Source organism: Camarhynchus parvulus, chromosome 4, assembly GCF_901933205.1.
Source record: "Camarhynchus parvulus chromosome 4, STF_HiC, whole genome shotgun sequence".
Lineage (NCBI taxonomy): Eukaryota > Metazoa > Chordata > Aves > Passeriformes > Thraupidae > Camarhynchus > Camarhynchus parvulus.
Genome location: NC_044574.1, coordinates 40,831,250 through 40,855,001, shown reverse-complemented (window position 1 = coordinate 40,855,001; position 23,752 = coordinate 40,831,250). Strand labels below are relative to the sequence as shown.

Sequence of the window (23,752 nt, the reverse complement as noted above, 5' to 3'; positions counted from 1 at the left end):
GAAGTAATGGTTTTTCACCTTCTTTGCTGTAAATGTTTCACTGAAAGCTATCATATTTTTGTTGTAATTCTGAGAACTTTGAGGCACTCAAAGCTTTGGTTTTGGTGACGCATTAGGAAGTTGTAAAATATAAGGACAGATTTGTCTTTCTTCAGAGTGTTTTGGGTGTAAGATCATTTTATTGTGCTGCTTCTGTAATTGTTTTCTGGTGATTTAGGAGACTGTAATTTTTGTTCTGAATTTTTCTTCTGATATGAAGGGCTAATTCACTGTACAAGTTTAATATCAAGACTTCAATGACAATAGGTCAATTAGCTTGTGTGCATGTATTTGTATAATGTATTTATTAATTGCATGTTTAATCTGCTGTCTTAGACTGACAGGCACTAATGACACTCTCTAATAATCTCTGATTTGACCAAAATTCTTGTTTTATTTCACTGATTTTATTTCAGAAGTGAAAAAAATTACAAGTAACTCAAATACTCTAAAGAAAAATATACTTACGATTTTTTTCCATGAATACTGAGGAATTGTTTCCTGTGGTTCATTCTTCTTCATTTCCCATTGTTGCTACCAGGAGTCAAGACACAAGTTTTCATCTTGTGTCCATCTGTAATATATAATCATGGACATAAGTTGAAATATGCACACTGTTTAGTGAAAATCAGAAGTTCAAAATTCTGAGTTATCAGTTTTGTTACTGAATATATTTTAACTCTTTCTTCAATTTATTCTTATTTCTAATCTTCACTCTTCAATGGCTTCATATAAGAAGAAAAGTATTTGAAAATTATGTGTGGCTGATGCATCAAGTACCAATCTCTTTTACCTTCTGTGTTTGGGATATACCTCTAGAGCATCTGAAATGCTCTGGCAGATGTCAGGTAACTGCTTAACTGGCTTAATAAGGAGGATTAGAGGCAGTGGTGACAGTGTTAGTGGGCAGTTTTCTGGTTACTCTGTGTTTGAACACTACAGTGCTAGTGGGCAGGATCTTCAGGCAATGAGATGTCTGCCTGAGAGAATTGTTCAACTCAGACATGTTTGGCATCCCAGGGTATCTCAAGGCTAATGTCTAATTCTGGCAATGATAATTCAGTTAAAACAATAAACTACCTATAGCTCTCAGCATAGAGAAGATAATCAAAATGAGCAAAGAGAAACAGACAGATTAATCTGCTGGAACAAGATCCTATGGAGCATGAGCTTGCAGAGCAATGTTCTTTGGGATTTCTTCTTGTGTAGTGCTTAAATGTCTGAAAGAGCTCCCAGTTCTGACTTGTCAAGTTTCCATTGTTTCTGCTTCTCTCAAGTGGAGACCTGGGAACATGAGCAATGTCTTTGGAATTACTCTGCTTACTTTCTGGAGTTTACTCTGAGTATGATTACATGAAAATGTAGTAGGTGCACCTTGGTTTGTAAGTTATCAAAACAATTACAAGTGTTAAAGATTGTAGGATGATGGTATTATATCTAGTTTAATGTAAGTCTTGAATGAATCCTTTAGTGGTTGGAATTTTAAAGAATTATTGTCTCCATAAATCAAACTAGCTTTTTCACAACCAAGAAATTGTTCTTGCTGAATTCATGACCTTTTTATGGCATAGCTTGAAAATAGCTCTGAATGGAAGGACATTCTGGATGTAATGAGGATGACTTAAGTTAGGGGTCCTGCCAGCATCTGGAGTTGCTGAAAGTCCAGTGGTGGAGGGACAATGACGCCTCTGTTGCTTAGGTCTCAGGATAGACAAAAGTGTAAAAGGAATATTAAGCAGTAATTATATGGAGGTAATTTCCATGCTTGTTTCCACTGAGACCTGCATGCTACTTAGCTTTTTTAATGTGCTGTTTTAAAGGAGTTGGCTGAGAAGCCAATGACCAGAAGGTGGGCAGAAGAGGAAAAACTTTTGTTTAGTGTGTGCTTTCAAGTCCAGGTACTGAATTTTGCATTGAAGTGATCTCTTATTTGACAGAATTAAAGCATGTTTGACAGCAGTCATCACAAAGACCTGCAAATTCTTGCCATTGTGCATACTTGTGATGTTCATTATCTCAGTTGAACCTGAGTGTGAAAGCATGTGCTTAATATGATTGGTTATTCAAGAGGTTTTAGTAGTGCTGTGTCTCATTTTGATGGAGAATGAGAATTAAATTGATTGCTGTTTTTAAAATCTAGCTATTTCTAAGGAAGTCTTAAAGAAAAGTGATATTTAGGACCCGTTAGATAGAGAAAGACACTACAGATGGTATAGATATTTGAGATTTAAATCTTGATTGAAATTTATTTAAATCTTTATTGTCGCTTAATATTTTGGAGGGTTTTCAGCACCTTAAGTGATCAGGAAATCTGAAAGCTAAAATTGGAACACCTGTGCTACTGTAGACAGATGCATTACAGAATTGATATTTGTGTTGGACATGTTTTCTTGTGAAGAATTTATTTGATATGCCATTAATATATAATTCAGATATATAGTTACAAATGTGTAGTTGCAAGCATGCAAGTGCTGCTTATATAGAAATAAAATACTTGTAATGAAAAAATAAAGCTTCAGTTTTAAGTAGTGTACATGTAGCTACTTGCTGGTCTGGGAATAAGAAGCTGCCCCTTCTTGGGGCATAAATAGATCATAGCATGAAGAGTTTGATACAAGTACTGGAGACTGTGAAAAAGCCTGCAAACTTCTTGGATTTTGTCAGTCTGGAGATTTATAAGCAGTTCTTGATTTTTGAACTTTGAGTGCCTCTGAGGTCTCAGAGAAAACAGTCATATGCTAGAAAATGTGAAAGCTTCAGTCTGAAAATACTGTCTAAACTCATCAGGGCTGACAAGCCAATGATGTCATAGGCCATTGCATAATGACACAATTGAAGTTTCCAGACAGAACAGTTAGTGTCAGCTGTGAACTTTCTTTGCATACTTCTGTCTTCAGTTTTTTGTGTGATTTTCAAAGCAGAAAGGTGTCCTGTCCGGCTGCAGGTTGTAGTTGTGTTAAAGGACTATGTCAAGGAAGCTGGGTGGGCACACACAATGGGAAGGCATTGTAATCCAATTGATGCCTTTCCGTTTCTAGCTCCCGAATTCCTGTAAGTCAAGTTCTCTGGCATTCTGGGAAATTATATATAGATTCCCCAGGAAATCCTCTGCTCGAGAAAGTGTTTTAATACAAAAGTCAAGATTTCAAGGAGATTTATTCAAATTTTGTTCAACTAAAGTTCAGGTTATGAATAAAGCCTGCATATTGGTGGCTATTTTGGTATTGGCTTTCAGTTTTGCACCACTATAAGGTTGCTGCTAAAACTGAATATTCTGCAAATTTATCAGTAGGTAGCTCTATCATAGTAGTTACAAAAGAAGAACATTAAATCCTGGTACTGGAGTCTTTTTGTTGTTGTTTCTGCAGAACACAAATCTTATTTTCAGGACAGAATGAGTGTGTATTGATTTTGTTGTTCTTACTGCCCCTAATGAGTGACTTTGGGGTTCACTTCATTCTGATTCTCTGCAGGATAAATTGCTTGTGTCATCTAACTTTCTTGGCAATAAATCTTGTTTTCTGTAACTAGGGAAAGTGGATATCTTTGCTGCTTTTGGTAGGCTGTACAACTTTTAACAGTCCTACGTTTCATCCAGATAAATACCCAGAACAGGAGCTGAGCTGAAGAAAGTTCCTGAAACAAACAACAACTTTGCCTCAGTCTTAGGTACTTGAAGCAATGTATTCTGTCACTTAAGGCTAACATGTAAAGTCTTGCCTGAAAAGGTCTTTGTGTGCCTGCTTGGAAATGGACGTGTCAATAGTTCCTGATTTAAATGATTTCTACTCCCACTGTGCATATGGCCCTGCAAGAGTGGAGGGAAGGAGCAGAGAGGAATTCAAAACTAGAAAGGAAGTGCTGTTTGCTGGGTTAGGTGAGCTTTGCTTTCAGCCAGATGTGAATGATGGAATCATTAAGTTTGGAAAAGACCTCTAAGATCATTGAGTCCAGCTATTAGCCCAGCACTGTGAGGTCTGCCACTAAACCCTCTCCCCAAGCAGATCTACACATTTTAAAAATACTTCTAGGGATGGTGACTCAAGCATTTTCCTGGGCAGCCTGTTCCAGTGTTTGGCCATACTTTCAATATCCAATCTAAACCTCCCCTGGGGCAACTTGAGGCTAACTCCTGTTCCTATTGTTTGTTACTTGGGCCACAGCCTCCCTTCAGGCACTTGTAGAGAGTGATAAGGTCTCCCTGAGCCTCTTTTTTTCCAGGCTAAACACTCCCAGCTCTCTCAGCTGTTCCTCGCAGGGCTTTGCTCCAGACCCTTCAGCAGCTCCATTGCTTTGTGGAGCTTTCACTGCACTTCCAGTCTCCTCATGTGTGACAGCTGCTGCTTCGGTGCTTGTGGTGATGCTGCACAGCAGTGGCATCCTTACTAAACCAGTAATAGGAAAGATCTTACCTCAGCAGATGTCTTTCCTTTTTACATCAGCTTGACTGACAGGTGCTATGGACCTTCCCCTTCACCCTCCTAAGCTGAAAAAACCCCTGTCTCTTGAAGGATGCCTTTGTGGAAAGGTCATCAGCATCAATCCTGCTTCAGCTAATTCCTGATGAAGTGCTTATGCGAACATAATGCCCTCCTGCAAACCCAGTCAGGGAAGTGTCCTGTCTGCAATAAAGCCTTTTAAGAACAATTTACTGTTGTCTCTTTGGCAGAAGAAATTTCTTTAGGACAAATAAAGTTTCTATATTCTTCTGTGGGCTGCCAGGGGTAGGCACTATTCTAGCAGTGAAAGAAAACTTTACAATTAGCCTTATTCTCTAGAATTCAGTTTTAATGTTGAAAACAAAATGTAAAATGTGAATGCAAAGAAAACCTTTCGAATATGAGTCTTCTCTATTGGGTAAAATGGTATTTGCATGAGTCCTCAGGTGGCCTGAAGAAGTACTTTTGTAGTTCAGCATCTGCTTCTTCAATAGTTTCTTCTGTTTTTCATGACAGGCACAAAAGTCCTGAAGAATGCAAATGCATTGTTGATGAACAAATGTCAAGCATAGTGCAGAAAACATGGAAGCTTGATTGAAAGCCACATGATGTTTGAATAGGATTGTGGAAAGCCCAGAATCCTTAAAATGAAAGAATTGCACGTGTTTCTTGTGACAGTATTGTCTAGCAAAAGCTGGCTGCCAAATGGTTTTGTTGAGGCTTAATTCTAATCAACTGGGAGCATAACAAGTGTTAAAAGTGCAGGAGTTAAATATATTTTCATATGAAAGGAATAGATCAGTGTTTCATTTGCTTTTTTTTTTATTTCTGAGAGAAGCGTGTGGGTTCTGGAGAAAGAAATGTGTTTGCTATACATGTGGGATTTTTTCAGATGTTTTGCTCAAGACTATATTAAGACACTACTAGTTGTAAAAATGAAGAGAATTAATACCCTGTCTGTGTTCTTTGCTCTTGAAGATTTGGAAATATTTATGTTTTGGCTGACAATGAAAATTTTAGAAGAATACAGAGTGTATTTCAGGGAAGATACCTTGAATGCAGACACATTCTATAGTATTATATGCATTCTGTATATCACTGTATTCCACTACTGTGACACAGCAATATTGAAGGTTTTTTTTATTTAGATAATTAAAGTGTTGAGTTCAGTAGATGTGCATGATTCAAATAGCTTAGAGCTTAGAAATTCTCAAATGTAACTGTAAAAATAAAACCAGTTATTAAGTACACATAAAGCAACGGGAAAACAAATTCAATTACATGGGTATTCCTCAAGTTTGACTTATTTTTTAATCAGTTCGTTTAGCTGTCAAATGAGCAGATGCTTAATTTGATTATATACAAAGTGGATAAAGTATGATGTTCATGACAGATAAGTGAGAAGTACCAACAACTTTTGAAGAGACAACTTGCAGAGAAAGAGAATAAACCTGTGAATTGGCAAAAAGAAGAGTTGGACAATTAACTGAGTGAAGAGTCATGCTGTGTGTGATTATATAAGAAGAAATCAAACCATTGCAGTTGAATGCATAATCATTCTAGGTGTTTGTTAAATGTTTCAAAGATAGAGTCAAAGTAGACTTGAGCATTTGCACATTGAATATACTGACTGTGTATATTATGTATACTTACTGGTGCTTGTGAAAGCCAGTAGCTGCTTTTTGAAGTTAAAAAATGTCCAATGAGAAAAGATAACTGGAGCCCCTTGTAAATACGTGGTTTGGGAGAGGATTTTGAAAATTAATCAGGTCTTAAAATGAGGAAAATAAAAGCTTGGATGTCAGTAGATTTGCAAAAGTTAAAATACTTTCTATTGGCTTAATTTTTTTCTGCTTCAATTATTTTATCATTGGAAATGCCTTTCTTGAAGCATGAGAAGATCATCTAGATTACTTTTACTTTAGAATTTTAAAATCTGTGACCCCAGGTTCTGTTCTGTCAGACTACACTTTAATACTTGGTCAAACTGCCAGATGTTAGGAAAAGGAAAAAAACAAACAAACCACCCCCAAGACCACAAAACTTATTATGTGATAATATAATGCGCTGTAATCCACATGGAAAAATTATTATTCACATTCTAGTACAGTTACTTCCCAGGTATTTGGGAAATCAATTTGCCTATATCCATTGCTGAAAATTTCTATTTCAAAAACTTTCAACTGTGGTAATTAGTCCAGATTATTTGTGCATAGAATGACAGGTATTGAAAAATATAATAAAAACCCTAACAGACTTCCAGTTCAGCAGCAGTGCTGTTGTGTGCCTGTCAGCATAGGATTTGTGGGGAAAGAAGGAATGTCTGAAGACGTCTAACTTTACTCAGGTGCATGTTAATGTTCTTAGGAATCATATTTTTGTTGGAAGTGCTGGGGTTTTTTTGTGTTTAACTGGTTCTCTGCACTTATGCACAGTGTTGATTTTTCTAGACCAAAAAGTTTGAAGGTGATACAGACCCATGTGAGAAGCAAGTGAGGTGCATTTCAGAAGAGACAGCTTAGAACACTTCAGCTATGTGAATCAAAATGCTGTTGTTTTAGCAGTGGGACTGTCTTACTGCTTTGTTCTCTATGGTCTATCAGTATAAAGAAGTATTCCCGAAATCTTGATTTTTTTGAAGATGTACTAACTTCTGGTGTGTGTGTGTGACCAGCATCACTTCACTGATCAGAGCACTGGCTGCAAGAAAAAACATACAATCTCCATCTTCTTGTTCAGTTCCTCTGTTCTTGGCCATAGATTGTATCTCCTCAGTTTCCTCTGCTAATTTTCTGTGTTCCTCTCCTTTCTCTCTCATGCTTATATTATACAGTGGAAAATGAAAATGGAACATGTTTTTAGACTGGACAGTATGCTCTCAGCTCTTTTAGACTAGCACATTTGTTTTGAGGACCTCTGTGTATGTACTTCTTAAATTGCAGTTCTTAAAATGAAAAATACACTGCTAACATGTACATTGCCTACTAAGATTTAAGATTAGATTTTAATACTATGCTGTCATCATTGTTAAAAGATGTAGGCTGTTCTTACTTGAAGTAAACCTAGTTGTTGCTAAAGACTTGAGACATATAATTTAAAAAATGAAGGCGCTACAAATTCATTAAGTAATCTGCATCTCTTAGTGTCACTAGGGATGTGGTTTTCCATAAGAATACTCATGCAGTTCATAACAGTGAACTCCATTAGCCTTGAATTCAATTAGTCAGTTTCTCTGGAAGAAGCAGGAGTGGTAGAAACTGAAGTACAGCGGAGAGATTCTCAGCACTGACTGTCAACATGGAATGAGACTTCTACTGCAGCTATTTTCCTGTCCAAACATTATTTGAACTCACTTATCCAAAAAGAGTCTAATATGAAAAGGATTTTGTATTACTCAAGGAGCAACATCTGAATCTACAGTAGAATGAACTGTGCTTGGATGACAAAGTCTTCCTCATCCAGCTCCTCTACAGGTTGAAGAGAGGGGAAGAGAAACTTTTTGCCCCTTCTGTTGGGAATTTATTCTGGTGCCAGAAGAGATGTGAAAGGGTAGTGCTTAGCAGCAGCAGATAATGGTGACTGGCAAATCTGATGTAGGTTTACCATCTGCAAATGTCTCTAACCTTGTAGAAAGGCATGCTGATGCAGAAAGGAAAATTTCTGTCTTGAAGAAAGGCTTGAGAAGAAGATGACTAGTATTGGAAAAGGATGCCTTTATTATAGAGGGAAAGATGCTACAGCTCTCTTCAGCAAGAACTGAAGAGCTGTCATTCTTCTTCAATGCATTTGATAGAATACAATACAGTATATTTACTGTAGCTTGGCTTCCTTTAATCACTTACAGTTGTATTTAATTTGAATTGGGCTGTTACCAAATGAATAAATAGATGCTTTTAATAAAGTCAAGTAAATGAAATCGAGCATTCTAATAATGTATATGTTTGCAGGTGTAAATTGGAATAGTTTCATGGAATTATTTTTTAAATAATTGAATTGTGTCTTCCTTCCATAGTTTGGAGCGTTTTTGCCTCTTTGATGTCCTTTGTAGTGCAAATTTGGTACAGCTGTGAGTAATTTAAATCAAGTGTTTTAAACTATGTTGTCTTTTTTTTTTTCATTCCAGCCCTGATGATATTGGTACCTGTTGGTATATCCTTCTGTCTGGTTCAGTCTTCATTAAAGAATCCATGTTTCTTCCAAGGAGCAGGTATGTCAGCTATGAATGTACTACATTCTGTATTTTAAACATAAATCATGAGATGTAGAGAAATTTTAGAATTAAAAGGCAGTGTTTTATATTTAATGAATCACAGAAGAACAAATCTAAACACACATCTCCTGCCTTTAGTAGCTCTGGTAACTGTTTCACGCCCATAGCTAGAATTGAAAGTCTGTCTTTGTGGACAGTGTATAACTATCCAAAGTGTTATGCAGGTGTTGTTGATTAAAAAAAACAAAACCAAACCTAAAAACCTGAGAAATGGAGTGAAGTGCTGAGTAGTCTCTTCCTGTGAGTAATCATACTTCAAATTATAGGATGCACTCGAATTTGGATGTGGATGTTTTCCTTTACTTAGTGTGCACAAATCTTTGGTGCATGTTTTAGTATATTCTTAGTTCATGTTACTGCGGGTTTTGCTGCTTCTGTATAACATCATGCAAATGGATTTTCAATGAAGAGCAGTTTCTTAGATGGAAAAAAAAAGTTTGAGTGTGAGGTACTCAACATTTATATTGCTCTAGTAAAAAAAAATACTTATTTTGAGCTATGGAAAAAAATGCAAGTGATTGCCAGGATTTTAGACTAAAGTGACTAAGCTTGATCATTTTAATGGAAGCAGAGCAGAATTATTTTAAAATATGCTGGTTATATGCATATTCATTCAGACTACCATAGAAGGCTGCTTTAAAGTGTATGGCATGTAATCAAATTTGTGAAAGGCAGAATGAAAGAATGACCCATCTCTGTATAGTATAATGATAGGGAAAGAAATCTTCAAATCTGCCTTCCAGTGGGAGAGCAGTGCAACTCTGGGGACTTCCCTTTGATGATGGTGGCATGTTCTTGGTGAAACCAAGTGTCTTGTGTCTGTCAGGCACTGCTGATAAAAAGGTATATTAGATGTGCCATAGAATAATTAATGCTGAAGGTGCAAAACTGATTATTGGAAAAAGTAGCACAACAAGGGATTATAGGAGCCCTACTTCTGGCAGAATGAAAATTGTCCCATATGTCATCCATGAGCAGGCAATGCCAGGACAAAAGCTGGCAGAAAGTGTTACCTTTAGACACCAGGAGAAGAGATATTATAATTTGAATTAATGTGAGGTGGCTCTGTATAGTCCATGGCAAGAATCTTCTGTTCTTCTTAAATACAGCAATGCTTGTGCCTCACTCACTTGGGCACTTGAAGAGAGGTGAGATTTAGTGAGATAAACAATGAGCTTGAGACTCTTCCTGGTAGAATGAACAGAAAATTACAGATCCTGTGGCAGTAAGCAGAGCATTAAGCGGTGTGGAGAATTCATATGGAGAAATGTGTAAAATGACCTCTGGGACAGTGTCTAATACCATAGTGAAATACAGGCATGGAATTTGTGATACAAATAGGTTTTACAGTTGTGGGTGAAGTCAAGTAGATGCCAAAGCTAGTGTGTTGGGAAGCAAATGCAAGAGAGACAATTTGTTAATTGAAAAAGATAACTGAAGTCCATGGAAGCAAAATTAAGAAACTTTAATTATATGAGATAGAAAGTATTTTGGGAGAGTAAAACCAGAGTCTTTCTGGTGAGGGGCTTTGTGCTGAGAAGCTGTAGTCATTGAATAGTTGGTGAGTGCCTTATTAAAATTTAGGACAAGGTTAATCAGGGTTTTTCCTTTCTAAATGAGTAAGTTGCAATTGGGCTTTGTGCTCATCCATGAATAAGAAACTTGGCAAAAGTGAGAGGGCATCCAGGTGAAAATTCTGATCTGGAATATTGGTGGCTAATAAATGATTTATTGATTGATTTATTTAGTGAGAAAATGGCCTGAGAAGAAAATTAGGTTTTCCAGCTTTAGTTATGCTGCCAGTGAACTGCTGGGAGAGAAATAGCGAACTGCTCAGTTATACAAGCCAGGCTGAAGAGAATGTGGCAGAAATACCAAAGTAAGATTTTAGGGTGCTCAGAATGAGACCTACTGAAAAGGATGCTGTCCAGAAAGAACTGATAAGGTGGTATTCTGGAATCTAAGCAGTAGTGTCAAAAGTGGACAGAAGATGGTTACTGGATAAGTGTTTGCTGAAACCGACTATTTGCATATACAGGGAGTAAAAACTTCAAGGGCCTTTTTGAACATTACATAATTTGTGCATCTTGATGTCCTATTACTGCTGAAATGAACTGGCTATGGTTTAGCAAAAGGAGCACATCCTCATGCATCACTGACATCAAGGGATAGGGAGAGACCTAAACATTGCAAAGTAATTGATTTTGTTTGTCATTTGAGTAAACTAAATTTGCGGTAGTAAACTAATATTTACACTATTTTAATGTGGGCTTTTTTCAGGTTAATCCATTTTATCTTTGCCCATCTAAAAAGCCACTAGGATATTATTTTGCAACATGTGTAGCTTGTGATTAAGAGAGCAGGATGGAACCAAGAAATCTGTGTAGGAGCAATCAAATATGTAGAAAGCAAGAAGTATGCTCCTTTCTCCAAATACAATTGACTTAGAAAATTCTCATTTCCCTAACTTTTTTTCCCAGATCCAAACGTAATTCACCCCTAAGCATCTCACCATCCAAAACTCCTCTTTTTCTCCCCCACTTTAAAACTATTCTCTATTTTTTGTCAGCCTGCCCCATGCACCTGCAGTAAATCCCTTTGGACAGGTTCTCTGGGCTGCTGGTCCTTGCTCAGACTGAGGGCTTCCCCATACCTGTCCTCCTGACGTCCTCAAGCTCACCTTCATTGAATAATGGCTGGGCAGTAGCTGACCAAATTTAAAATAAAACAAGTGTTGGCATCCCACTAATTCCACCCCCACCCCAACCCCTGAATTTCAAGAGCATTTGCTATTTTTTTGGATTTTACTCTTTTAAAATGAATGTATTTACACGCCAGAGCAAAAGTCGTATCTCAGAGTAATTTAGACTGACCTAGTGGACAAATCTGACTACAGTTTGCAGGTTTGTTCTCAGTCCTGTGCAGAATTTGACCTTACTCTTAAAACTTGGTGGTAGTTGGCATGTGAGTTAGTAAAGAACAGGATAGAGGGCTCTCAATAGATTTGAGCTGACACTTGCAAGTACCTTAGAGCATTTGACTGCCTGTGCTCAGCATATTTATTTGCATTTGGGTCCTCTATTAGCTGAATTGCCTGCATTAGTTTTGGATATAGCATCCTCAGACTGGTTGGTGAGTAACACTGGAAATGCTCTTTTGTTGTATATGTCATGTCAGGTAAACTTACTGTATTTCTTTCTTCCAAATCGTTGTGTCCCTGGCTTTCATTTGTAGTGTTAAGATACCATTTAAAGTTCTTTCACTTAGAGAGGCTAGGTTTGGCAGATAGTTAATATATAGTTGGAGAAGAAGAATGTTTTAAAAAATAACCCCTTCCCCCACCACAGAGATGTCTAAAAGCATAAGAAATGACTACCCCCCTGCTTTTGCACTGCTGTGGCTTAGGAACAGCACACCCTAATTTAGTGCCCCCCCTCAGTGAGAGTCTCCCAAGCTAGACACCTCTCACTCCCCTCCCCTCTTTGGTGGGAGTCACAAAGGCAGAGATCATGAGTTGGGATAAGAACAATTTATTGGGTGCAGCAATGAGATAAAAAAATGGACAGTAACAGCAGCAACACTACTAAAACCCATGTAAATAAAAAATGGTACAGCAGTCCAAAATGAACCAGCTTTGTAGGATATGAGATATGGGCAAATAGCTGCCTGTTGAAACAGTTCAAAATGAGTGTCAAAGCTGCCAATTTTTGACAAAGTTTTATAATGCACTGGATGACTTGTAAAATTACTTGTAACTAGCTACGAGACAAGTCTTTAATTCCAAATTAAAAAAAAAAAAGTTGTTCAAGATGAGATATTGGAATACATGAAGTCCTAAATTGAGTGTTTAGCTTTGGAAACTTTAACATCTAAACTGTGTCTGTTTGTTTGTTTGTTTTTTTTTGAAAATAGCATGAGTTCAATTTTATTTCCCTGTTGTAATACAGTTTAGCTTGTATTTGTTCAAATTCCAAGCCATCAGCTAGCAAATAGTGTTCATAAGATAAGGCTGGATTTTATTGTCTTTCATTTATTATTTTGGGATAGTATACAGTCCATGATTTTAAAGAATTGTGCTCTGAACAAGTAAAGCTGCCATTTATTTGGTGACATGAGGTAAAGCTTTATCTTGTTCTCCTGTTTAATTTCTGTGAATTACAATGGTGAAATTTGACAGTTTAATATGAGGAAGACCATCCCTCTTCCCTTCTACCCCTTTTCCCCCATTTTTCCCATTAATATCTACAAATTTCTTCATTTACTATAACACATCAGGCATATATTATGTTAAACTAAACATTCCTTAATCCTTTCCTCTGACCATGACCATCAGACTAACACAAATTAACACTCAGTCCCCTCATCATTTCCCATGGGCATCTGTAGCCCGAAGCAGTTCACATGGTAGAATGAGGTTTATGTATGAACTCCAGAAAATAAATGAGCAGAAAATGCAATTCCCTGAGGGCTGTCCTGGCTCTCCTGTGTTTTCACATGGCCACTGACAGCAACTACGTGCCAGTCCCTCTCAATGTCTTTTGGAATGGCCTCCAGCTTGCCTTGGCCTGCTGCATGCTCTCACTATGTTTGGTCATTTGCTTGGAGTTCCTGTGTGGTTTTTGTACCAGAACTTTGCTTCTAGTGTAGACTTCACTGGGTTCTTTTGTGTTGCTTAAATGGGAGCTCCAGCACCAAAAGGTCTCTTGGATCTCCCACAGCTCACCTAGTGCCTGCTCTTGGCCTCCAGAGGATGCAGCTATCTCTTAGCAGCAACAAAATACAGAATTGCTGGGCAGTTTTTCTCAGACTGTTTGCTCTGGTACTTGGGGATTTCTGCTTTTCTCCTGAATGCTTCCCAGCCCGTCTGGTAGTGTGTGCTGTGCTGCTCGGGCATCCCGCTGTGCTGATTGCCACCCGCAAACCAAGCTTTAGTTTGCACTGCTTGCTCATCTGCTGCTTCCTTCCTGCAGCCTCTTTTCCTTCCCTGCTGCTACCTCCAACCAGTCCTGCTCTCACTGCCTCATATGGCAACGGAAAGCTGCTTTCCCTTTGGCAAGTTCGCAGATTTTACATACAGGAGCAATTATTTAAGCTTTTTCCTCTAATTAAAAGATTTAAGTTTTGAAAGTGAAAGAACATCTATTTTTCACGATTTTCAAAATTAAAAGGGATGTATGTGTTTAAATATTGATGGTTTAGCCCTCTGGTCTTTCCCATACTAAAACAACTTAAAAAATGGAATGGAATATCTAATCGTAATAGAGAGTCATTGAACAAATTATGGACTTCTTTTGAATGGGTGTAAAGCAATGGAAAAACTCAGTTCATGCAGAATGTTTTGTCCTCATCCAAGTGCATCCTCATTAATTTATGAAAGTAACCTTTCAGGATAAAATTTGTTAGGGATTTTGGCAGGCTTTTTTATTTTGACAGGTAATGAATGTGAGTGTAATGGTGCTGGAGCAGAGCCCTTGGCTATCTACATGCATTTATAGAGCTTTATGTATCTGAAACATACTTCCTAATTTTTGTGATGTCTGAATCATGCTGTTTTGTGTGGTTTACATATATCTGATGATGTATTTATATTCCGAATACAGAATTGCCTTTGATTGATTTTTTTGAGTCAGTAAAATTATGCTGATAGCTTTAATCACAATGCTAAAATCCTTCTCTCACTATGACTCATATATTTGCAACTTAGAATTTATTAATATTGGCTATTACTGGCTGACACCTATGAGATAACAGAATGAAACTGGAATTTTAACTGAGAGTGATCAGTATACACAAATATTGAAACCATGATAAAATCCCCTAAAAAGGGATTTTTAATTTTTTTTCCCCTGAGCAGGAAACAGAATTTTAGAACAATGGACTTGTGGGAGGCTCAGAGTTGTACTTTTGGGAACTGCTGGTTTAGTTGTTTAAGCTGCAGAGGGAGTTCATCAAGAGCTGTGTGGAGCTTATTTAGCTTTCTCCAGGTTCTGAATTGCTTATGGCTAAGGATTTGCAGCATTGTGTTGGAAACCAAGACCATACACTGGACATTCACAGAGAAAAATAACTTCCCAGGTTATAGTTTTGGAGAACATCTATTAAAGTCTGTTTAAGAAGTTACTTGGAAGTGCATGCTTTGGGTTTATTTTGCCCTTGAAACTCTCTGTCTTGAATAGAAAACTTCACTATTTTTGCTGCCACTGGATTTTCCTGTGACCTGTTTGTTGTGTTGGTGTCTGTATCAAGCTGAGGGTGTTCTGGAGCCGTGCTCATGATTATTTCTGAGGGCTGGTGGGAAGGCAGTGTGGTATTGTTGTGGGCTGACCCCCCTGCTGCCTTGTCCTCTGTCTGGTTTGAATGTCTTGGTTCAGCATTTTAGTCCCATCAATTGAAACTGAGGCATGCAGGAGTGTGATCTTAGGGTTTAATCTAGGAAAGATTGAGCTCATGAGCTGAAGGAGGAAGCTGGAAGTAGTAGTGATGTCAGTCCATTTATGACTGCGTGGCTATCATGAATTACTCACAATGAATTTTAAATAGACATTGAGAAATAAACACTAATTGCTTTGTACTGTCTGCATTTACCCAAAAGACTGCATTTGTCCTTTTTGATGGAGATGTTTACTGTTACTTGCAAACAGAAAATTATGCTTGTTGCAGCACGTGTGACTGTGATTACTTATTGAGACTCAAACTCCTCTAGAGAAAATAAAATCTTGCTTACAAGAGGTAGCATTTTACTGGGAGTGCCTGATCTGGCCATCTACCTTGACTTTGCTCATCTGTTGGTATGATGGTCAGTGCTGCCAGTGAAATCCAGCACTCGCTCGTGTGGGTCATTGCAGGCTTCCTGATGAGGTTCTGGAGGAGCCGGAGCTGCCGTGGGGCTGTGGCTGAGCCCAGCTCCCCAAGGGCTGGCAGGGCATGCAGGGAGGGCTTCGAGTGAGTCTGACTTCATCACTTCAAACACAGTCAGCTCTGGCTGAGCTGAATTAGCTGAGCCATAAATTTGTTGCCTGCTATTTCAGCAAAATTTGTGATTCAGAGTACAGGCTACGTGCCACCCAAAAGTGTCCTTAGAGTTTGAAAAAAATGGTGTACAGGTTTCTTTGAATATGAATACATAAAATTATTTTTACAGCTAATTTATCCTTTATCCCATCCATCTTCTGTTCTGCTGAGTAATTGAAGAGTTTATTGAGGTCTGAAACTGATCATGACAGTATCTGAGGTGTTGGGAAATAGAAGAGGAGACAGTTCCTAAATGATGAGATTGGCTGGTGTCTGGTGTTGTTCCTGTCATATTTCAATGCTACTGGAATTTTGTTTTTGCAGTGCTGATAAAATATTAAGGGACTTAATCTATTACACTGGCATCTTTTGAAAACAAAAATAGAAATTCAGCGTTGTGTGTCTGGTGCTACCAGGCTTTCTTCCAAGTTTGTAATGACAAGATAACAATGAAGCTGAAAGTGTCGAATGACCTGGATATGTTTTCAGTGAGCCTGAGTTGTTTTGATTCCTCTTAAGGAGAGGGAGGCTTTCAGGGATGGAAATGCCCATGGTAGGAGAAAAGCAAACTTGAGGAGCTCTCACAAATGCAAACGTTATACCAGTTCCTGGATGTATAAACTTAGAGCTGCAGATTTCTGTCTCTTTCTATACAAAAGACCTGACGATGAGCTTGGGAAGGTCTGGATCACCTGCTGGTGCTCAGGGGCATTTGTGGAATGTTCACAACAATTTCATAAGCTTTCCATAGGGGAGACACCATTAATTGGTGGTGCAGAGCTGGCAGATTCAAGAGATCCTTGGATTTGGTGTTTCATAGTTTCATGCATGGTAATTGTAAGCTGAGTCAAGATGACAATTCCTGCCACTTTTAAATGACACTGTCAGTGCATTTAAATAAGTAAAGTAGTTAGGCTTTTCTTACATTCTGCTTTATTCACTTCAGTGGTGTTTATCTTCCTCATTGAAACTGTGGCTTTGTGAAAATACTTAAAAATGAAGTGTATCTACTCTAATGAAAAAATGGCACTTGTGATGCAGAGCATAGAAACAAAGTACTCAGCATTATAAATCCAGACCACCGCTTTTATGGAGAGCCTGTGAACCAATTTAGGTTATTTTTTGCATTTACTTTACAGATTAAGTGTAATGAAAATTTTTCAGTGGGATATTGCCAATGCCAATGAAAAACAAAATCTGAGGTAACATGGGCAGTAGATTTTATCTGTGTAATCATGAATGTATCTTAACAGCTCCAAGTAACTGAAAAGGACCATAAGGAAAAATAAAAATAAGCAGAAGAGTTTAACAACCTAGATTCATGCAGCATAATTTTGAGCAGAAAGGCAGGAGAGGAAAAGAGAGAATCCTTTAAGGTAGCTGATAGAGGCAACGTAATCTTTGATGACTCTGACTGATACCAACTCTCAGATCCCATTACTTTAAATCTTAGAAAATTTTGGTTAAAATTTTGACTAATTTTTGAAAAAAAAAAGCTGGAATAGTAGTGGGGGTTTTTTGAGCCTTTTTTTTGTTATTCCCCCACCTGCCCATCTGGGTGCAAAAAAGATTAATTCCACTGGAAACACTCACTTTTTTTCCTGATGACATTGTATTCTTGTTCAAAAATTTTGGTGCTGTTTAGTTGATTGTCTGGTTTCTAAAATCTGCTCCTGTAAAAGCTGGCCTTGAAACAGTATGGTTTCATTGCTGACTCTTCTTTTTAGCTTATTTTGTGTCTCATTGACTAGAGGCACCTTTCTAATCCCAGCATTAGGGTCTCTAATGGAGCATGTCACAATTTAAAGTCATTGAGAGCAGCATCTAAGCAATCTTGGAAACATTGCTCATCTTTGCTTTAGCTTTTACTGCTCTTCTGTACATTATAATTATGTGATATATTTTATTTCAACAGTACTCACACTTTGAAATTTTCTTTCCAAAATTTCAGTTTTGATTTTAATAATAAAAAGCTGTTTTCTGAAATTGTAATAAATTGCCTGCATACAAATGGGGATGTGGAAAAACATTGAGAACTCTTTTTGAGAAATTATGTAGGAGAAAATTCTCTGTGTAATAAAGGAAATGGTTATTTAAAAGTTAAATGTGGGACCCATTACATCAGGGTATCTGCTACTGCTTGCGTTGTTAATAATAAGTATCTGTCTGAAGAAAATGGTTGCCTTTTCACAATGGGTATTGCAGCTGGTGAGATGTCGTATTATGTAATCTTTTCCTTCTGATTTAAGATTTCCTCTGATTCATTTAATAGTACTTAAGGTTTTGAGTTGTAGTACAAACCTGCAAAACATCAAAGCCCCCCTCAGTTACTTGAGAAAACTGCATTATAGGATTCTTGCTGAGGTCCTATTTGTTTTATGTGCTCTCAGGATCTCTGGACAAGTTTTATAAGAGTAATGAACTGAAGTAATCTGGTCATTGCTTACCTCAAAATAACAACAAAAGGAACTGTGTGCAAAAATAGTGTAAAGAATACCAAAATCAGAAGTTATACCCACGTGGAGAGAGGGGACGGGGGACACTGCCTTTTCTTTGCTTCAGGTGAACCTCTCCAGGTCTAAACTTTCATAAACTTAATTTTGCTGAATGACCATCTAGATAAGCTGAAGTAATGATGTTTACTTATGTATTTGGAGGACTAAAGAATAATTGAAAGGAATTAGAATTATTGTCTTGATTCTTAGCGTGATTCCACTACTGTAATTCTTCCACAAATTGTCTTTTTAACAAAATGTTGCTCCATGTTGTAGAAGATTTGAAAATGTCTGAGAGTTTCCTTTCAGTTGATACAAAATTTTCCAAAGGTTTCTGAAAAACATATCTAGGGATACAACACGTGGTATAACATTTCAAGGGAAAAATAATTTATTTTTCAAATTATGATTTAAATAACTAAAACAAATTTGTCACTACTATTCCACTGGTTTACTTTGTTTATTCATTCAAATATACATATGTATCTTGAATACATCTGCTCTGTACACTAATTTATGGAAACTTGTTATTGAAGGAATGGGTTTAGCTTTCCATGTGAATGAATTAGTTGTATTGAATGAGTTAAGTGTGTAAGTGTGTGTGGAAAGTGTCAATATATATAGTCTTGTTTTACTTCTAAAAACCTAGATGACGTGTCAAGTTATTTCAGTAATTCAAAAAAACCTGAAAATTTATAATGCCTTAATTATGAAAGTCTCTAGGGGGACGTAAAAATGCTTATTATGTATTTTTCAATATAAAAAGTCTTCATTTAGAAACTAGCATCTAAAGTCTTTGTGTGACATTGGAAAAATACTCCTCTGTTTGAATGAATTTCATGAATGTTAATAAGCTAAGCTGTGTTTAGACAAGGTCTTGCCTCTTAAGTAATGTTTTCCAACAACTTCTCATTCTTTGAGACCATTATGTAGATCTTGTGATGTCACAGCAATCTCCATGGCAACACAGACGTCACTGACATGAAGCATAAGCAAAGCTGTCTTTATTCAAACCATTTATTCATTCATTTATTTATTTATTTGAAAGAATAAGATAAAAAGTAGGTTAGGAAAAAACCTTTCATCTTTGAATGTTTTTCGAGATAAAATAATACAGGAACTTCTAATGTAAAACTAAAATAAGGGTAATTTTTCCCAAAGAAGGATCTATTCCCAAGTGTGCTGATGAGGTGCCTGCCTCCGAGCTTTCTGTTCTAGATAGGTTGCAAAGCTGAACTGCTGCAACAAGCTAAATTTGTTGTTGCCTCTAATAGTAGGTTCCAGTTTTGTTTGTTTATATAATTGTATGTTTAGTCTGTGAACATAGATCTTGAATTCAACAGAAAAATGCCATTAAAACGTTTCTCTAGTGTGGTATATATAAAAGGGTCGTAAAGGAACACTTAGTGGTATTCCCCTCTGAAAAGTATTCAGGATCACCTGCTGCTATAAAGACCCTGAGCATCTACTCTTTCTACAGTAAATTTGCAAAACAGTTTGTTATTCTTAAAAGCACTTTTTCATATGGGATTTTAAACCATTTTCGGCTTATTTTTTAGTTTTGATGTTACATTATGAAAAGATAAAGTGAAAAGCAACAAATGTGAAACTTTATACAATTACTTAATTTTTCTACCTAAACTAGTCAAACTTGCTACCATATTCACTCTTGTAACCAGGTAAAATATTAAAATTAACCTCACTTGTCAAAACAGTACTCTGCTCTAAAAGAAAAACTGTGTGAAGATCATAAATCACGTTTCAGGGTTGACTGAGAGGACTTTCTATGGAAACAAACCTCTAGAATCTAGCTAATTTTAAATTATTCACTGTGTGTTTTCAGGAACTTCTTTTGAAGTGCTTTCAGTAGTCAGCTATAAATTAGCAGATTAATGGAACCTCTGATCTGGGTTGCATTTGCATAAGAATTAAATCCCTATGAGTATTACATAGATAAAGCAGTATGGTCTGTCATCTGTAAGGATGCTAACTAGAAGTGTTCAAAACACTGAAGAGGTTCACTAAAGTGTCCGGCTGGAGTTTAACTTCTACACATTTTTAGCAGGAATTATTTAAAGCGTTAGTTTACTATAAATGTGCTTTTTTTATTCTGTAGTTTTAATATGGCCTGGTTAGTCATCAAGCATCCTCTCTGTCTGTTTGCTGGGTTCTTTGCACCATCCTGCTGCAGCAGCAGGGTTATTATCCTTGGCACCATGATTTCTCTTCCCCCACAGGCAGCAGGGGGTTTGGTCCCTGGTCAAGCAAGGAGCTGCAGGGATGTCTCAGGCCTTTTTCTCTTGTGAAACACTCCTCCCAGGTATTATTAAGTCGTGTGTACTTAGCTGTGATATTGCAAGTGAGTCCCTTCCCTGACACATGAGCTGTTGTATCTGGGACTGTAAACACCTAAGCTATCATATGACATTGGATAAGCCTAATCATCCTTATCCATGGTATGCAGTGAGCTCATGTCTCCAGGATTTGCAAGTAGTGACAGTTCTGCAAATGCCTCTTCAACTTGCCAGCATCTCAATTTTCCCTTTCAACTGAAAAGCATTTTTGTAAAGCAGCGACTTTCTTTTGCTGAAAAAAAAGCTAAAAATAGAACAACATTGTAGGAATTACATAAGTTAAAGGATGAAAAAAACCCTAATCTAGTTAATATTTTAAAATATGCAGATGACCACTATATTTTTATTAAAAAGAATAGTTATTACAAGTCAAAAGCAGCTTGGGCATCCCTTGCATCTTTCCTCGCTTTTCCTAAAAGACGGGCACTAATTCAAATGAGAATCAAAGAAGTCAGCCTATATTATCAGATAATTTGATGTTCTGTATAATGATGCCTTGTCTTTCAGCTGACAAACTCTTTCTTTCACAGTTTGCAGTGTGCAGCTCTAAGTGTGGGGAAACCCTGCTGCCTTCCCTGCCTGCCTGCCTCATCCCAGTGGAGCGCTGTTCACGTTAGAGTGGCTCTGCATGCATGACGGGCTCTGCCTTTTTTCTGAGGGGTCAAAAAATGGCCACGCCAAATTTAGTTTTCATCAGAGCACTTATGCCTTCCCCTGGGAATGGCTTGTGTGCATGTACCCGAGCTTCTTAATTGTAACTTTCTTTTTTTCCTTGGCAAGGATGAGTTGGATGGAGGTTCTGGGTTTCAGAGCACACTGATGTGAACCCGGCTAAACCTAGCTTGGCTAGAATAAACCACGTAGAGGGACTGATGCTTTTTATTCTGATATGGACATACCAAAATGAAATATGGTAGTTCTTAATGGAAAAGATTCATGAGGAGAAACTTGATTGAATCCCTTATTATCTCTCTAAATGACAGATAAAAAATAGTTCCCATTTTGTTTCCCCTCTAGACGTCTACTGACTACTGCTCTATATTTCATCAAGGAATTCATGCCAACCAGTGTGACTGGTTGGCTTTACAACTAAATCTAACTAACTAGCATTTTGATGTTGTTGCTAGCTGAATGTTGATTGTTACATCAGGATTTGATTTTTAGGATTTTTTGGAGAGCAGACATTTCTGCTTATTTTTGTTTCCGTACCATCAGATAATAATTGATGCAGTGATTGAAAGCAGGTGCCTGCCATGACCTCCTCAGTCATGGCACTGCTGTGAGGAAGTGGAGTGTGCAGGTGGGACATGCAGCACATGATCCATCCAATGGCATGGGGACTCCTCTCTGCTCTGATATTGAGAACTGGAGGATAGAGCAAAGATTGGAAATTGAGTGGATAGCACTTGAATGCAAATGGTGATGGTAATAATAGCATTTTCAGGGTGAGGGCTACCTCAGAGCAAATGAAGACACTTTGCTTACATAACTTCAAATTCTAAATATGCTTCATGCAATACCTCTGTATTTAATTTTGGTAGTTTTCTATGATTCTCCTAAATGTAGGTGTCAATTGAAGCAATGTAATTTTCATAAAAAGGGCTTTGAAGTATTGGGTTTATATAATTTAAGATCCGTTTTTATCATGAATATGTTAAAAGCTTGAGAAACCGAACTGAACCGTGCATAGCCTTGTGCTTATGGATTTTATATACAGTCTTGCCACAGATAAAGAGATTGCTTTCAGTGAAGGTGGGAGAAGGATAATGTTTACTTTAATCTCCATGTTTATTTAGATGTTCTGCATTAGCAAATACTGCACATCAGTGATCTTAAACCCATTGTACCTCCCATTTGAAAACTTCAGAACAAAGAAAATTTTTGAATATCCTGATTTCTGGAGTTTTGGAATAAAATATTTCAATATTCATCCATTACATTTCCACTTTAATTATTTTGTAATTTTTTAATTAAAAAAAAAGGCAAAATCTGTATGGAACTAATTTCCTTGCTTACATATACCTTATAAGATTTTAAGAATCTGAGAAACAAGAAAATTTGCTGCTTGTATTTTTCCTTTCATTACAACTTGTCTAAATAGAAAATTCTTTTTTGATTCAGAGCAAGTGTCAATTACATAGATTTTATTCTCAACCAGCAACTTTGTTCAAAATATTGCAATTACATATACATAAAGCTATAACAGTATTATTATTATTTGCTGAAGAATGTGCACCACAGACATGACCATACTTTGTGGAGCTATCATTGTAAGGTTTAGAAATAGTTTTACTAAAACCTTAGGCTAATGTAATGTAGGGAATATCAAAATAAAAGTTAAGATTACATTGTAGAGGAAACCCTAATTTTTTCTGTCCTTTTTGCAAAATTGTCATAAGTGAAATTGAATTTTCTATGTGCGTGATCTCTGATTTTTAAGAGGGAAAAAGAACAGGGCTTAACACTGAAAACCCTTTTCTTGGTGCTGTGAGGTTTCCTTCAGATTCTGCATCACTTTTGATGAATGCATTTACATTCCAGTGCTGAGAAATAACTTTCCATTTGGGAGCTGGGTTGACGTGAAAACAGGAATGTGGAGGCCCAGGGTGAGGGGACAGGGCTGAATGCTGATAGAGAAACATTCCCTCTTCAGTAGCTGCTGCCTCTCCTGTGAGCTTTGAAAAGAGCATCTGTGTGAGCGTGTGTGAGGATGTCTGGGGACCTGGGGAAATGGATGGGTCATGTCTGGAGAAAACTGCCTTGTCCTCCAATGTCATGATGATAGGAGAAAGAATAGAACAAGTCACCTCAATAACTGCAAGTTTTTGGCTGTCTTAATGTGTAAGTGCTTATAAAAATGCATGTGTTGCGGCTTTAGATGTTTCATTTAATTGAAGTACTTTGTTTTTTTGTTTTATTAGTAAATCTATTCAATTTGAAGTGGAATAAATGCAGACAGTGGTCCTAAATTATTGTGTTGTTGTTTGCTAGCCATAGGCACATTTAAACTACTGTAGTTTCATAATAGTGAAGAGTTTTTTAAATGAAAACTGAGAATATAAACTTGGGAAACATCAAACCCCTTAATTTTCATTTAAAACTTGTCTTCTGTTAACTAGCATGAAACCTGAAAACTGATACCTC

At 37.2% G+C, this 23,752-nt stretch overlaps 1 protein-coding gene across 6 annotated transcripts in view; it reads left to right on the top strand.

The window, feature by feature from the left end:
- Nucleotides 1–23,752, top strand: part of RAPGEF2 (Rap guanine nucleotide exchange factor 2) — a 187,858-nt gene that overhangs the window by 66,342 nt on the left and 97,764 nt on the right. For 5 of the 6 annotated variants that reach the window (XM_030947066.1, XM_030947067.1, XM_030947064.1 and 2 more), the window contains exon 4: nucleotides 8,602–8,685. In XM_030947066.1, coding sequence (XP_030802926.1) covers nucleotides 8,602–8,685 — 84 coding nt within the window. Of the gene's footprint in view, nucleotides 1–8,601; nucleotides 8,686–16,661; nucleotides 23,450–23,752 lie in introns of those variants that run through there. The other variant, XM_030947069.1, reaches the window with a different exon arrangement.